Below are 16,475 nucleotides of genomic sequence, written 5' to 3' on the forward strand. Positions count from 1 at the left end.
GCATATCCGTGTTGTAATCATCATCACATAAATTACATCTGTACAATATCACATAGACGATCGATACAAGACACAAGAAAAACAATCTGGCAATCTTAGTGGAAAGATAAGATAGGATAACCCTCTTCTCGCAAGATGGCCTACACCCCTGGAGAAGCCACTCCCCTCCTTGGACCTTCATCGGCTGGACCGTCTTCCAAGATACTCAGCGAGGTGGGTCAGCCCTCTTACGTCCCTTGGCGGAGAGCATGATGCTGATATAGTTGGGATGGGGGAATAGACCAAAGTTTATCCGTTGATTCATCTCATAAGGGTTGATATCATGGCTCATATTGGTAAATCCATCTTCTATCACACTTTCACAGCCGCTGGACGATTGAAAGACGAGGAGGAGGAGGAAGCTGATGAGTGATGTTTGAATAGACGCTCCATTGACTTATGAACAACTTTTGGCTCCGGAGAGTACTTATACAATTGTCAGGTATGTTTGAATCGTCTAAAATCTCAGTAGAACATATCTTCGCCCTTGGGGTATGGTGCATGGCTGATTACGATCGTTTGTCTTTTGCAGGCCATTGACGGAAAAGTATCTAGAATTGCAGAATCAGTCTGCAGGTGAGTTACCCGTCCGTGTGCCTCCTGTCATGTGACTGTACTCTCTCCCAAGACAAATTCGAAATGATGGCTAATATCCCTACGTCTACTTTCAGTATTCTGCCTCCTACTCAACAAGATCCAATTTACGAGGGATTCAAACCAGCTTTCCATATCTAGTTTATCGACTGCCCGAGCCAACTTGTGTGAGATACTAGCGATAAGGGTGTTGCGTGCGTTTGCAGATCCTCTTCACAACCACCCCTTGTCATCATTCTCTTTCTATTCCTCAACGTTTCAAATGTCAGATGGCGAGTACAAAGCTGATCTGGTATCCCTCACATAGGAGGATGGTCGGAACGTTCGTTACCACTCGCGACGGTCCTCTTAACTCCCTGGGCATTGTTTCAAGGTGCCTCGGAAGAAGTGCTGGAAAGAGCAAGAGAGGAGGGCGATGATGAGTTGGTAACTCAAGGTGGGACTGCTTTGGAAGTGAGTACAGCATTTCTTGTTTCGATTATTGGCCATGTATAGCTGAACCAATTTTGCTGAATTGTTTTAGATGGCGATCATAAGTGGTTCAAAGAGATTTATACGGAGTCCGTCTTGTCAGAAAGTCATTGGTGAGTGTATATCCAGCCCTTTCTTATCAGTAAAAGGTCTGACAGCTCTTGTCGGTACGATATGATTAGAGGGAATATGGTCTGGTAGGATTATATACTCAGCTTTGAACACTCATGCTCTTATAGCGGATGTGAGTGATTTCCAATATCAATTGAGGGCAATATGGATAATCAGAATGATTGGCTGATCATGTTTGCGCAGAATTACAAGAAAAAGCCTATACAGATGTATAACCCCCATAAGGCGCCTCTACTGGATCATTATCGGTATGTCTACCGTCGCTTGGCTGGAACCCTATCCCAAGAACTGTACTGACGCTCGATATAGGTTGAAAGTCCCGAGGGTCCGATCTATGATGGAATACGTGAATTTCTTGGTGCTCTTCACGCTCTATGTGGTAGCTATAGAAGGATTGGATGAGAATAGGTTGAACGGAAGGGAATTAGCGTTTATCATCTATGCTTTAGGTGAGCTTTTGAACTAGTAATCTCTAGCGCATAGAATAAGCTGACTTCCTACGGATGTTAGCATTCTCTCTCGATAAGTTGGCTGCTATCCGTGAACATGGATTGAAAGGTATGCTCAAACTGCTCTCCAAGAAATCAGTCGAGCCTTTGACGCTGATGTAGTGAAAATTCGCAGTATTCAGTAGTAGTTTGGTGAACGGATTCGACCTCCTTTTCATGGTCATTTACGCTGTTTATCTCGGAGCGAGGACATACGGGTTTCATTATCATGATCAGAACGCTTTAGAATTGGGATCAGATTGGTTGGCCATTGGTAGGTATCCTTTTATCCAGCTGAATCTCGCGCACAATATAGCACAATATAGTACAATAGCTGAGATTGTGTGATTACCTGCAGGCGCTGTTCTGATCTTCCCTCGATTGGCTTTTGTCACGCTAGCGAATAATCTGATGGTGCTGAGTATACGATCGATGTTGACTGAATTCTTCTGTACGTCTATCTCTTAATTCCTTGTACCAGATCATCAGCTAAACCTGATATATGCAATTCGGGCAGTCTTGATGAGCGTCGGATTCTTCTGTTTCCTCGGTGAACTTGATCTCTTCTGTTTGTTTTCTAGTCTGCCCCTCGTGCTAAAACCTACCCCTCCCCGCTCAGGATTTCTTTATGCCCTCTTCACTCTCGGACAAGGCCAATTCGCATTATCTCAAATCGGATGGTGGTTACTGGAAGTATACTTTGGCTTGGACGCTTCGGGTTTTGAACATGCTCGTGAGTGAAATCCCAGAGATGGAGTCTGAAATGAACTGTCCTTGAGTGAGAAATAACTTATCCATGCTCTATCCAGACGTCTTCCACCCATTCCTCGGTCCTGTTTTGATGGTCTCCTACGCACTGCTCTCGAACACCCTTCTATTGACTGTATTGGTCGCTATTCTTGGTAACACTTTTGCTACCATCAATGCGGATGCCGCGGCGGAGGTGAGTACATCGCTCACACGGGTCACGCAGAATTTGGAGCTGATGGCGTGGTAGTCCATGTTCAGGAAAGCCGTATCGACCCTGGAAGGTGTGAAAGCAGGTGAGTTGGTCCATGATACACTCAGAAATACGTCGGTCAAGTATGTGACAGCTGATCAATGATTCTGCAGACGCCGTATTCAGTTACCAACTCCCTTTCAATCTTGTAGCGGTGGTTGTGATGTGGCCAATGAGCTATATCCTCGGTCCAAGGTGGTTCCACAAGGTCAATGGTGAGTTACGTGATGAGGTTCATAGTCCAGCTACAGCTTATTGAATGTTCATTCCTCAGTAACCATGATCAGAGTGTCCAGTCTGCCAATCCTCCTTGTCATCGCGCTGTACGAAAGACAGTCTTATCGCGAGCAGACCCTGATGGAGCAGCTTGGTGATTTTGCTGAGCGATATGTTGGTAATCTACCTAGAAAGCTCAAAGCGGCAGGTGAGTCAGTGGGCCAGTTCGACAGATCAATTCGATCTGACGCTCCATACAGCTGGATTCGATAATTTCGGCAACCGACGAGACATCGAGAGCGTCTTTGAAATCGAACGGGAAGTAGGCGACTTCTACAGAGGCTGGGACGACGATGTTTTCGAAGAATCAGATTTCCATCTGCCTCCTCCCATTGATTCTACTTCGCCATCGTCCTCATCCGATGAAGCTGAAGAGGACGGAGCGAAACTTCAAATCAACCGAAAACTACAGAATGGGTCCGCGCCGAATAGCGCGACTCCTACGAAATTAATGTTCACCGATTCAGCCGCAATGACAGCTTCGCCATCAGGACTCGAACACGACCTCGAAACTGGCAAACCACCCTCCGAAGGTGTACCCTCGCCCAAACCACGTAAACGAACCAGTTCGATGCCTTCTCAGCCCAAATCGCCACATATCGACATACGACCGAGAAACCAGTCCAACGCACATGCTCAAGCTCATATGCAGGCCCAAGGACCAATGACTAGACCGAGAAGAAATTCGTCCATGCAGATACATGGTCCCAGTCCCCTGGCTCAGCTGTTCATGATGTCCCCCGAGTCAGACAGGGGGTTCCATAATCGCCGGAACTCAATGGCAGGCATGGCGTTGAGTAGCTCTCATCCTGCTCTGAGCTCCGTGCTCGGACCGAACAGAAGACAACGGACGATTCTCCAGCAACCTCCTGCGACGCAGCATGTGAAGTCTGGCTCGGAGGGTGATACCCTCTCATTGGGGAAGATAGGAGAAGTGGACATGGCTGCAAAAGTAGCTGCTAGGTTGAACAAGAGGGGGAGACCTGAGATCACGCCGATCATTGAGAGTAGACAGGCGTCTTTTAGTGGGGCTCATCCAACGTTAAATCTGGAAGAAGGAAGATCAGAGGGATCGATCACGCCTACTCCTACGATCTCAAAGGGTACTTCTGCTTTTACGCCTACTGCATCTAAGGATACGTCGACTTCCTCTGCCACGACTGTCACTGCTGCCGAACCTTACACACCTTCCACATTGAGAGATACAAAGGCGAGTAACCTAGATCAAAAGGAGGATAGTGTCCTAGGCAGCGCAGCCACCATCAAGTCCAATCAAAGTATCCCCTTCCCCGAGCTATACGCAGCCAGTGGGCCCAGTACGACCAGGAGTGTCCGCTTCCCAGGCTCACCATCAATTACACCGAACAACTCCAACCCACCTACACGATCTGCTAGTCCGTCGAACTCAACACTTAGGATACCTTCTTCCTCTGGTGGACCCAAATCGCCCAGACCGAATATAATCAAAGCGAGTCAGGTGGAGAATATGCAATTGGGTAGTGGTAGGCCTGAGGAAGAGTTGAGCACGATGGGCATGGATAAGCGGTTGGAGGGGATTGAGAAGAGGCAGAGGAGGATTGAGGAGATGCTTGAGAGGTTGTGTAGGGGGATGGGCGAGAAGGATAGGGAGAGGGAAAGGGGAAGGGAGAGTTCGAGAGGGAGATGAGGGACGGATGTTGGAGGTTTTTCTGATTGTTATTTTCAGAATCCTCTGTCGCGCTCTCGCTCAAGGCTGTAGCATCGTTCTTCTAGGTTCGTCTTACTGTTACCGTTGTATATATTATTCAGTGTCATCATGGTCGGTTCAATCAGACTCGCATACATGCATCAACTTTGTCCCTCCTACTAAATGCCACATTTACAGACGCGTCCAAAGTGAAATTTGATCCCGTAACATTAGGAAACACCACTCTCGAAAAGACGCGTCCGTTTGACGAACCAGCCACTTCCACTCTTTGCGTTCCTTCACCTCTCCTTCTTTGAACATTACTTTATCGCAATATTGTTATTCTCAACCTCTAGACGTAGACAAGCAAATACTCATCCTGCACTTCAGTATCGACGTGTCTGAAATTGCTTGTTTCATCCCTCACCAACTCGTTTCTGAACGAATCTCCTACCCAAGAAACATCATCCAACATGGCCGCTCCTGCCGTCGGTGTGCTGCCAGTCGCATCTATTAATGTGAGTATCTTTCAATTACACGCGTACAAAGCATCGTTGACTGATCTTTGGTGGGGTGTAGATAAACTATGAAGAAGAGACAGGTAATTTCTACCTTCTTCCTCCTTCCCATCCTTGCTAGATGAGATAGGCTGACGTATGGCTCCCGACGACAGAACGAATCCGAGAATTCCTAACCACCTACGTCGCGCCTCCTCGATCCCGCCACGCAATCCCATCGAACGACGATGAGTTAGCCGAGGATGATGAGGAAGAACAGGAGGATGAGGATGACTTGGCGGATGATATGTCCGATTTGAACGTTAGGGAGAATAGGTCAAAGGCGAAATACATGAAGACGCTTAGGAAGGTTGCGAATAGGCAGAAGGAGGAGGTGGTGGTGGATTTGCAGGATTTGAAGAATGTGAGTTTGACCGGGCGAATCACTTTCGAACCCAGGGATGAGGGATGAATAACGGGAGACTAGCGCTCAGAGATCTCTCAGTACAACTTCGCTGACAACTACTCTGTCCCCTAACCCACAGTTCAGCAACGACCGTACACTCCTTCACAATATTACTCGAAACACCAGAAGATACATCCAACTCTTCTGCGATGTCATAGATAAGATCATGCCTGAACCAGACCACGAACTCGACTTCACTGCTGATGTGTTGGATCTGATCATGCAACAACGAAGAGAGATGAATGAGCAGGTTCAGAATGGTGAGAGGAATGAAGATGGCGGGATGTTTCCTCCGGAATTGATGAGGAGATAGTGAGTGATGTCTTCCTTGATCGCAATCCGCATGTGATTTTCCATTCTTAGCTATCTAGTAGATGGCTAGGCTGACCATCTCTATGGTTTATGGTAGTAACCTGTACTTCAAACCTCTCCGAAACAACGACGTCCTTGCCGTACGAGCTGTTCGAGGAGCCCACCTAGGTCACCTCATCACCGTTCGAGGTATCGTCACTCGAGTATCCGAGGTCAAACCCCTTCTCTTGGTCAACGCCTATACCTGCGATTCATGTGGTAACGAAATTTTCCAAGAAGTCGCTCAGAAAGCTTTCACCCCTTTGACTGTCTGTCCTTCAGCCGAATGTACACAGAACCAAACAAAGGGTCAATTGCATATGCAAACTCGAGCGAGTCGATTCCGACCATTCCAAGAGGTGAAGATCCAAGAGATGGCCGATCAAGTACCCGTTGGACATATCCCTCGATCAATGACTATCCACTTATATGGTTCTTTGACCCGATCAGTCAACCCTGGTGATGTAGTTCACATCGGTGGTATATTCTTACCTACACCTTATACCGGATTCAGAGCCATCCGTGCGGGATTACTCCAAGATACCTTCTTAGAAGCTATGAACGTGCATCAATTGAAGAAACAATATCACGCCATGGAGTTGACGCCGGAATTACAGTTCCAAATTGAAGAGATGAAAGAAGACCCCAATTTGTATTCGAGATTGGCCAATTCCATCGCCCCCGAAATTTACGGTCACGAAGATGTCAAGAAGGCCTTATTGCTGTTGTTGGTCGGTGGTGTCACCAAGACTGTTGGTGATGGTATGAAGATCAGAGGTGATATCAATGTTTGTCTTATGGGTGATCCAGGTGTGGCCAAATCGCAATTATTGAAATACATCACGAAAGTTGCTCCTCGAGGTGTTTATACCACTGGTAGAGGTTCTTCTGGTGTTGGTTTGACTGCTGCGGTCATGCGAGATCCTGTGACTGATGAGATGGTTTTGGGTGGGTACATATTACTTTCTTCGTTTCAAAAATTTGTGCTGATGTCGTTCAACTGTATTTAGAGGGAGGTGCCCTGGTCCTCGCCGATAATGGTATCTGCTGTATCGATGAGTTTGACAAGATGGATGAATCCGATCGAACAGCTATTCACGAAGTAATGGAACAACAGACCATCTCAATCTCCAAAGCTGGCATCACCACCACCCTCAACGCTAGAACATCCATCTTAGCAGCTGCGAACCCCTTATACGGCCGATACAACCCTAAAATTTCGCCCGTGGAAAACATCAATCTTCCCGCAGCGTTACTATCTCGATTCGACGTCTTGTTCCTAATTCTTGACACACCTACACGAGAGGACGACGAAAGGTTGGCTCAACACGTAACATTCGTTCACATGCACAACACCCACCCTGAACTGGACTTCGAGCCTGTCGAACCTACTTTGATGAGACATTACATAGCGGCTTGTAGACGTATCCGACCGATTGTCCCACCCCAAATGTCTGAATACATCGTATCGAGCTACGTGCAAATGCGAAAACAACAGAAGGAAGATGAGTTGGAAGAGAAATCGTACTCTTACGTCTCGGCCCGTACACTCTTAGCTGTATTGAGATTATCCCAGGCCTTGGCGAGATTACGACAGGATAACGTAGTGGGACAGGGAGATGTGGATGAGGCACTGAGATTGATGGATGTTTCCAAAGCATCGTTATACGAACATCAAGCTTCGGCTAGGATGGGCGAAGATCAGACTGATACGTCCAAGATATTCAGGATTATCAAAGATATGGCGTCGTCTGTGCAGAGTAGGGACGAGGAGGAATATGAGGAGGTTGAGGAGTTGGAGGAATTGGGTATGAACGAGGTTAGGAATAGGGTGCTGGCGAAGGGGTTCACGGAGACTCAGCTTATGGATACGGTTAATGAGGTGGGTAGCTTGGTTCATATTTCTTCTGGTCTCTTCTTGACTTTGTGTGTGAAATGAGAGATGAGAAATGCTGATATTTGATTTATCTTTGATAGTACGAAAACATGGGTGTATTGGTCAGGACGGCTAATAACACGAGATTGCGATTTGTGGCTGCTGATGAGTACTAGGTGGGACGTCTAAGAGAAGAGTGTTGCTAGCAAGTAGGTGACCGGGTGGGGATGAAGAGTTGTGTTTTTGATTTTATGCGGGATTTACGACTTTTCTTGTAAAATTGTTACTTTCGATACCATTAGTACCTTATATATGACATGATGCATCTTGATGTGCTACTCTTCGACTACTGCCTAATAATGCACATGAGCCCTCATCAACCATTTCTGACCAAACACATCGACCTTGTACCATTTCATGTGTAGCTTCCTTGCTAGTCTGTGAGCATCGGTGATTGAGTTGGTGGTGAGGCAATACGTTGAGACATTGCTTTGGCGGCTCCTATTCACAGAACAAGCAGGAGGGATATCAGCATGGACCGCACGAAAGGACGGAAGGGATGAGATGGGCGGTATAGTCTCTCTCGCTCGGTGATAATATATGCGCGCAGACGGAAAAGAGAAGAGAGGAGAGAAGAGAGGAACGAGGCAAGATGCAAGAGGCAAGAGAGAAAAGTACTGCGGCAGACAAACTCACGCAGGCAACTTGACACACCCTTCCGCATCCTGTACAACCCCACAATCCTTGCCCAACCTCTTCACATCTTCCACTTTCACCGACCCAGGTAACCCCTTGATCACCACCCTCCTACCGCTCATCCCGGATTTCCCACTCCACTCAGCTGTGAAAGTCTTCTCTATCGCTCGGTCCCGTTCTCTCTCGAAGGGCGAGCGATCGCGTAATGTCCGCTGGATGATGTTGTTGGTCCATTCCGATGAAGTTATATGGGTGAGTTGAGCCTGGGTGGTCCGCGTGTCGAGGCTGAATATGGGTTTAGTAGACAGGGTGGTCAGGATGGATTGGGCTTTCTTGGCGGATGGGAGGGATAGGTGGAAGGTGCGATGGAGGGAGGGTGCTTTGGGTAAAGAGGGTGGAAGGGAGGTGACTATTCCGAGATTGATAGTTAGTCAAGTCGTATTATCAGATTCGTACGCCTCTGAATAAATCCTTCTCAGATCAGATAAGATGGCACAAACAGGTATATGGATATATGCCAATATTTGCGAAGAGAGTTGAATAAAGAGAGAAGATACTATACTTACTTGACGATACCGAGAAACTCTCATCCACCGCTCCCACATCCCTCAAAGCTCGCGCTATATCGCTCGGAAGGGCCGTACGTGGTATATCATGCAAGAGTACACACTTCGGTCGAGCTTGGTTCCCAGCTGTTCAACATATGGCATTCCATGCTGAATGTCAACATATACGGTCATACAGTCTAAACATGGTCAGAGAGATGGACTGACTAGCTTCAGTGAAACCCTCAGGCATGGGCTGTCTCCTCGCTCGTTCTGCTCGAAGGAATGAAGAGGCAATGAACCGTATTGACGAGGTGGGTCTGGTCATCTTGTTTCTGATTGTACCTCTGAGTTCAATGCAGCTTGAGAGCAGTGTCGTATGATGGTGGTTTTGATTTCTAGGTGGGGCAAAAGCAACAGCAAAAGTTAAAAGGTCAAAGGTCAAAAACAAGAAATCTCGAAGCAAGAGAGAAGGGAAAATCTCGGAAATTGCAGAGTGGAGGTGATCCGCTCGCTCTGATGGTCTCTGCCATATCCTCTGGTGAATATCCTTGGAGGGGTAACGATGACCAAAGCATATCATCGCTGTATCTGAGCAACAGAGAGACAAGAGCAGCTGGGAAGTATACACAAGAATTCATAATTGTCGTGATCATATAATTTCTATACAAGAATTTCCCCTCATATTATACCTTACACATAAGAGGTGATCCGTTCCCATTCTTTCCTCCCTTCCATCCTCTAATCTGGTCTTGTGTTTCTTTTGGTCTGTTCCATCTTCATCATCCGCATCTATTCGAGGCACCATCAGTGATGATCTCCAGGTATAGCTTATGCCCTCCCTATCAACCCGTACTTCCGCCTCGCCCCAGGTTCGATATAAGCCCAACCAATCGGCGAATCTCTGACCATCATTGCCAATCTATATTGCCAGGGAGCATGAACGAGGTGTTTCGGAGGTACGCTGAAGGACTTGATCCATAAGAAGGGAGGGTAGGGGATGATAGGTTGTGCTTTTGGTGAGAGAGAGAGGTTGTATAGGATTATATCGATCACTGGGTCGTATAATATCGAAAAAGTCAGTATGTCATATGATACTTTTGCAAAGTGATGTTCCAAAAAATAAGAGGTAGGACCAGTAGGAATGGAACACCGACATACCTTTTTGAGGAGATAATAATAACTTCTCCCATTTATGCTTGATAGGTAACTTCGTCTCGTCCCTCCCACCAGTTTGGGATGTCGAGGTCTTCAGTCGGAACTCGTTATCAATTGTGCCAGGACAGAACGCTAGGAAGGTACAATACAATATAAGCAATGTCTCTCAGAGCGTGAGATGGTGCTAGGTAAAGTCTCTCAGTTGTACGACTCACAGAAGAACCTAACGCCACAGCCCTCACATTCAACCCTACAGCTCTCAACAGCCATCAACCCAGCGGATTTGGTAGCTGCATATATAACTCGATGGGGCGCAGGAACAGTCGCAGCTACAGAAGAGAGATGGTGGAGCGCTGGTGATTTTGAAGTTGATGCGAGGAGGGGCAGCTTCAGATTAAAAGATTAGCATGGCTCATCCGCATACCTATTGAATTTTCAATATCGTCTAATGCAGAAAGGGGGATGGGAGGTCTACTCACAAAGCAGCTCAAAGCCAGGATCGTCCCCACGTAATTCACCTCACTAACCGTCCTAGCTTCCAATGCGACTTTATCTAAACCATCTTTACTTGGTCCAGCGGTGTTTGAGAAAGACAGCGGAGCACCTGAGGGAGGTTTGTTCTGCTCTTGCTTGTTTAGCTGTACCCCTGCTAGGTCCATTAAAAGTGAAGTCGAAGGTAAACCAGCTAGTATATGGAGGGTATCTAGACCTGACCAAGCTGCAACATCATAACGTATGAGCGATCATCATTCTCAAGGTGACCAGGTTACGGTGAGGTCAGTGGTGGATCTACCTACCCTTCTCAACCGCCTCTCTCACTTTGATCAGATCCTCAGTACTGGTGATATCAGCGGGAACTATGATGAGATCCTCCTCCCTGGCGCCGAAGTCTATGCATTCTGCTTTAACCTTTTCGAGAACATCGGATCGTCTAGCTACGAGGCATCTAAGATTTAAGATCAACAGACAGTCAACGAACTTGACCGGCGGTCCAAGCGGTGTCATCGATGTTCATGTCCAGACCAGGTTATCTGAGCCTCTGCAGTGATACTGCCTGATTCAAAGAAGATGTACATACATCTTCGCCCCCCTCTTAGCATATGCATAAGCCAGATCTCTCCCTACACCCGAACTTGCACCTAATAATACTACTCTCTCATCTGAAGGTGGGACAACGCTTTCTCTCGAAGGAAGTGGTTTCGACTTGAGAAGGCGGAGTAGGATTGGGATTGCCAATAGTGCCCAGAGTGGGGAAGTGATACTCGTTGGCATGATGGTGATGTGCTATAGTGAGACAAATGAATTGGTTATGATGTTGATGGTAGTGAAGTGATGAAATGATTGAATGAAAAGTACTAGTGCGTCATTCAACATTCAGTCATAGCCGGCCATATCATCATTCATCCCGTCTGTATGGGAATTTCACTTTCACATTGATATAACTTGACATAGTTAGTTCCCCCTCACTGCTACCATAGACCATCTGAATACTGCTCACCACCACACAGCTACAACAACGATAAAAGTGATACACGCTCGGACACTTTTACTCTCCGTTGACGTAACACCGCCTTGGTCGGATCAATCCCTATTCACCTCCGAATAGGAGTGATATCATTTTCCACATACACGTTTCCCTAGAACACAAAAGTGACAGACAACATCTATCTCTTGGTATCCTACTCTGCTTTATCCAACCTACCACTGCTCACATCTCCTTTCACTGTTGATTATCACGTTCATCAACACATCTCTTCCGTCTCCTCCGACTTACCGACTGCTTCCAAAAGAACCCATCCCCTCTCACATCCGACTATATCGGTACATCACCTATTCGACTCGACCAACTCACCTTTGTGCTATATCTTCTTCCACCTCCGAGTACAAGGTATATAACATCTTGTTACCCCTCCAACACAGAACGGACGATCATTCCTTTCCCTCTTATCGTATCAACGTAGTACAACAAAGCATATTCAACTTATCACATAGAAACACATATCACATACCACCACCATAACGAACAAAATGACATCTTCACCCGCCATCCAAATCAACGGTTCATCAAATACCAACGGGAACCTCTCGCTCCTCGACAAGCTCAAAGCGCGATATGAAGAAGCCGGCCAATCCCACGTCTTCACCTTCTACTCCAAATTGAGTCCAACGGAGCAACAGGCCCTCCTAGCTCAGTTGAACGACATCGACGTCAACAGAGTCAACAGGATCTACATGAACGCCGTAGCAGCTGAGGGGGACGGTGCTCATACCCCCTCAAACGAGGACAATATAAACTACGATGATACCCTCGTACCAGGTCTTAACAACCTCCTAGGCAGATCCAGAACACCTACACCCCGACCTCCCGAGGAAGTACTCCCCCTCCCGGAGGAAGCTTGCGCCTCCATCCTCAATAACCCCACGGACGAGAACAAATGGAGGGAAATCGGTTTGAAAGCTATTGCCAACAATCAGGTTGCCGTGCTCCTCATGGCTGGTGGTCAGGGTACGAGGTTGGGTTCGTCTCTCCCCAAGGGGATGTACGATATCAAGCTGCCCTCTGCAAAGAGTTTGTTCGAGTACCAAGCTGAACGGATTGGGAAGCTGGCCGAAGTAGCTGAAGAGAGGGAAGGGAAGGAGAAGGGATCGGTCAGGATTAAATGGTATGTCATGACTTCTGGACCTACGAGGGGAGAGACGGAGAAGTATTTTAGGGAGAAGGGGTTCTTCGGGTTGAAAGAGAATGATGTGATTTTCTTTGAGCAGGGTGAGTGGTGTTCCGCCCCTGAAATAGTGATCCATATATTATATGTTAAACGAGAAATTCAACTGATCATGATCGATTGCTGTACACCAGGCGTCCTACCAGCCCTAAGCGAAGATGGTAAACTCCTTCTATCCACCCCATCCTCCCTCTCAGTCGCTCCAGACGGGAACGGAGGGCTCTACGCCGCTCTCCGACGACCTCTCTCACCCGACTCTCCTCGAACAGTCCTCTCCGACCTCAAATCGCAAGGTATAGAATACATCCACGCCTACTGCGTCGACAATTGTCTAGTCAAGGTGGCCGACCCAGTCTTCATAGGATGCTGTATCGACCGAAAGTCACAGGCAGGAGCCAAAGTCGTTCGGAAGACTGTGCCCACCGAATCTGTCGGTGTCCTAGCCGCTAAGGGGGATGCATTCGCTGTTGTGGAATACTCTGAACTATCCAAGGAGAAGGCTGAGGCTAGGACTCCCGATGGTCAATTGGCATTTAGAGCCGCAAACATCGCTAATCATTTTTACACTCGATCGTTCCTTGAGGGAGTGGAAGCTATGGAGAGGAAGATGGCTTTCCATATAGCTCGGAAGAAGATCCCAACGGTCAATCTCGAGAATGGAGAATTGATTAAACCGACTGAACCAAACGGTATGAAATTGGAGTTGTTCGTTTTCGACGTATTCCCATTCACGAAATCCCTCTGTGTATTGGAAGTACAACGGGAAGAGGAGTTCAGTCCATTGAAGAACGCCCCTGGGTCCAAGGCGGATTGTCCGGAGACTTCCCGCAGGGACTTGCTGGCCCAGCAGAAGAGATGGTTGGTCGCGTCCGGGGCGGAGGTCGGGGAGGGGTTGGAAGTGGAAGTTACGCCAAAGGTCAGTTATGCGGGAGAGGGGTTGGATTGGGTTAGGGGTAGGAGGTTTGTCAAGAGTGGGGTGTTGGCGAGAAAGGAGGATTTGGAGGGGTTGACTGAGTAGATGGACAACTAGCTGAGTCAGGTCCAAGGGCTATGTGTATATGGGAATGGATGGATGGGGTGGACGATAGATGGGAGGTAGAAAAGGGACATTTCAGCGGATGGTTTAGGATAGAGAGGAGGAGGAGGAATGTGTATCGCTTTATTTGCTGACCGTGTCTACGTGTTGAACTTCTCTTTTACTATACTCTATTTTTAGCATAGTCATATCTCATCAACCTCTTAATACATTACACTCAGTCACAAAAGTATGGTCAATCGGACAGTTTTACTAGTAATTAGTAATCTATGTCTTTCTGGTACTCGGTCTAGTACCGTTCACTACAGTATATGCATTGTCTTATCTTATTATTGTTCCGTTGTTATCTCTGTGTCAACTACGCACTACGCTTGCCAAATGAAAGATGATGGGATTTGGTAACGAATGTGGTATGATCCCATACATGTCTAGTTATATATACTATACTATCTCGACATCGTCCCTATGACAAACTAGCCCCGATAAGAGTCTTGGTAGTCAATACACCATCCTTCGTCCTGATCTTATGGACGGTCTTGGTCTCGGGGTCGATCCATGCTGCCTCTTTGGTATCGAGGGTTGTGAAACCCGGTTGGATGGTTTCGAATACTTTTTTCTTGGGGTTGAGCTGAGCTTCGGGCTTGGCATCTGATCGAAGAACGAGGTATCAGTATAAGGGGTACCATCTCTTTCGTATGTATTACATGCAACTCTTCCTTTTCCCCCTCTCTTATGACTGAGAAGAGCAGTTACTCACTCTCGTACTTCTCCCCTTCAAAGTAGATCCTTTCACCAGGTTGAGACCCCTCGGGAGGATAGACAAACTCGATACCCCCCTCGTCTTTCCCATCCTTTGAGGACGCACATAAGAGCATCGCATAGGATTTGACACCTCGCATAGTGACGGGCTTGAGGTTGCACTGTAGTCCGAACGATCAAATATCAGCCAGCAATTACCAGAATAGCGATTTGTGAATGGTAGAAACAGAAGTCAATTGACAACGATAAGGTGGAGATGTCACCCACAATAACAACAATAGTCGCACCCCTAATTTGATCCTCGCTCATATACTTGACCAAACCCGAACAAACCGTCCTGGGTTCCTCCTCCCCTACATCGATAGACTCGACATACAAACTATCTGCATCAGGGTGTCTCTTCACATCAAGCACTTTACCGACCCTCATATCGATCATACTGGGTAATGGACCTGTGGGTTCCTCCTTGACTGCCTGTGGTTTGGGTGCTTTCTCTTTCTTCTCCTTCTTCTCCTTCTTCTTTCCTTCTTGGGCTGGTGCACCCACAACGGCATCTTTCACGGCTGTAGCGGCGTTGACAGCTGTCTCGGCGGCAGCGCCGGCAGCGGAGGTAGCAGCGTTGACGGCACCGGATACGGCGTTGCTGACAGCACCGGTAACTCCGCCAGGTTGGGCAGCAGCAGCGGGTTTCTTCTCCTTCTTCACTTTAGGTGGGGGAGCTTTCCTCTCTGGGACAGCAAGGGATGAGACGTCAATGTCCAATGAAGGGAAGGAATTGGGGAGGGATTTCTGAGCCGATTGGACAGCGTCGAGAGATTGGATTTGGAGGAAGTATCGGAGGAGAGAGGGTTGTTGCGGGTGTTGGGTGGTTGGTGCGGTGATCTGTCACATGAATTCCAAAAAGTCAATTTTGTGGCTACTGACAGCTGATCCTTCAAAGAGTAATATAATAGCTGTATGTTGAGACTCAAGACGACTCACCAAAGCAGGATGTAAATGAGCATACAAGCTCACATCAGCTGAAGAAGGAGCATTGGAATAAAGGTATGTAAGCGGAGTAAGCTTCTCGTTGAGGGCCTATACCCATACAAATGAATCAGCTAGTCTCGACAAGGTTATACGAAAAGCTGACCCACGCTCAAGTCCTTGACGTATCCTTCAGTTTCGTTCACAAGCTTGGTAATCTCTGCTTTGTCTTTATCGTTTGACCCGACCAAAGAGGGATCAGCTCGTTCGGCTGCTGATACGAATTCGGATACGTTTGACATGGTTCTTGAAGTGTATAGTCTGATTGGTGTGTATCGTTGGAATGGCACTCTTGAGCGTAGAAGAGTGATCATGTATACTTTTACTTGGCCTCAAACGTAGAAAGTTGGTTCGACCTTTGAGATGGATGCTCCTGCTCACGCACCTCGCTCTTTTTGTCACTCTATTTGATTTTTCCAGAGAGAGCTCGAGTGTGGAGGGATGACAGTGTGAGAGTGATAAGGAGATGAACAAAGGATAATAGGGAATCATGATGTGGATTTAATTCACCACCAACAACTTTTCAGTGAACCTGTATGGTGGCAACGTCCTCTGACGTTTTTGACCGTTTAACACAAAAGAGCACAAGAAGCACCTTCACCTCCTCATTCAGCCATATAACCCACCTGTATCGATAGAAATACCATAGATACATACTCAAAAGTCGCCTGATCCC

At 47.2% G+C, this 16,475-nt stretch overlaps 6 protein-coding genes across 6 annotated transcripts; 3 read left to right on the forward strand and 3 right to left on the reverse strand.

Moving 5' to 3' along the window:
* Positions 1–135: 135 nt before the first annotated feature.
* I302_101566 (uncharacterized protein) lies at positions 136–4,666 on the forward strand (the record flags this gene model as incomplete). Its single annotated transcript, XM_019186952.1, has 20 exons — positions 136–213; positions 281–335; positions 424–481; positions 572–615; positions 711–827; positions 941–1,086; positions 1,157–1,217; positions 1,287–1,348; positions 1,420–1,484; positions 1,546–1,685; positions 1,747–1,794; positions 1,861–1,998; positions 2,083–2,175; positions 2,242–2,274; positions 2,344–2,457; positions 2,534–2,667; positions 2,722–2,767; positions 2,838–2,939; positions 2,999–3,148; positions 3,201–4,666. 20 exons carry the CDS (start codon positions 136–138, stop codon positions 4,664–4,666), a joined length of 3,150 nt encoding a protein of 1,049 aa, XP_019049830.1.
* A 473-nt stretch (positions 4,667–5,139) lies between these two features.
* On the forward strand, positions 5,140–8,032 carry I302_101567 (uncharacterized protein; the record flags this gene model as incomplete). The annotated part of the gene is made up of 7 exons (XM_019186953.1): positions 5,140–5,184; positions 5,246–5,267; positions 5,340–5,587; positions 5,709–5,941; positions 6,039–6,928; positions 6,991–7,862; positions 7,958–8,032. The coding sequence occupies 7 exons, from the start codon at positions 5,140–5,142 to the stop codon at positions 8,030–8,032; spliced, it is 2,385 nt and encodes a 794-aa protein (XP_019049831.1).
* Positions 8,033–8,209: 177 nt separating this feature from the next.
* I302_101568 (uncharacterized protein) lies at positions 8,210–9,425 on the reverse strand (the record flags this gene model as incomplete). Its single annotated transcript, XM_019186954.1, has 4 exons — positions 8,210–8,357; positions 8,553–8,961; positions 9,119–9,244; positions 9,326–9,425. The coding sequence occupies 4 exons, from the start codon at positions 9,423–9,425 to the stop codon at positions 8,210–8,212; spliced, it is 783 nt and encodes a 260-aa protein (XP_019049832.1).
* A 503-nt stretch (positions 9,426–9,928) lies between these two features.
* On the reverse strand, positions 9,929–11,527 carry I302_101569 (uncharacterized protein; the record flags this gene model as incomplete). Its single annotated transcript, XM_019186955.1, has 6 exons — positions 9,929–10,152; positions 10,259–10,387; positions 10,471–10,642; positions 10,735–10,973; positions 11,053–11,201; positions 11,334–11,527. 6 exons carry the CDS (start codon positions 11,525–11,527, stop codon positions 9,929–9,931), a joined length of 1,107 nt encoding a protein of 368 aa, XP_019049833.1.
* Positions 11,528–12,283: 756 nt separating this feature from the next.
* I302_101570 (uncharacterized protein) lies at positions 12,284–13,996 on the forward strand (the record flags this gene model as incomplete). The annotated part of the gene is made up of 2 exons (XM_019186956.1): positions 12,284–13,022; positions 13,113–13,996. 2 exons carry the CDS (start codon positions 12,284–12,286, stop codon positions 13,994–13,996), a joined length of 1,623 nt encoding a protein of 540 aa, XP_019049834.1.
* Positions 13,997–14,477: 481 nt separating this feature from the next.
* Positions 14,478–16,041, reverse strand: I302_101571 (methionine-tRNA ligase, beta subunit; the record flags this gene model as incomplete). Its single annotated transcript, XM_019186957.1, has 5 exons — positions 14,478–14,662; positions 14,772–14,934; positions 15,041–15,655; positions 15,755–15,850; positions 15,910–16,041. 5 exons carry the CDS (start codon positions 16,039–16,041, stop codon positions 14,478–14,480), a joined length of 1,191 nt encoding a protein of 396 aa, XP_019049835.1.
* Positions 16,042–16,475: the final 434 nt, after the last annotated feature.

This window comes from Kwoniella bestiolae, chromosome 1 (genome assembly GCF_000512585.2).
Source record: "Kwoniella bestiolae CBS 10118 chromosome 1, complete sequence".
NCBI classification, from domain to species: Eukaryota; Fungi; Basidiomycota; class Tremellomycetes; order Tremellales; family Cryptococcaceae; genus Kwoniella; species Kwoniella bestiolae.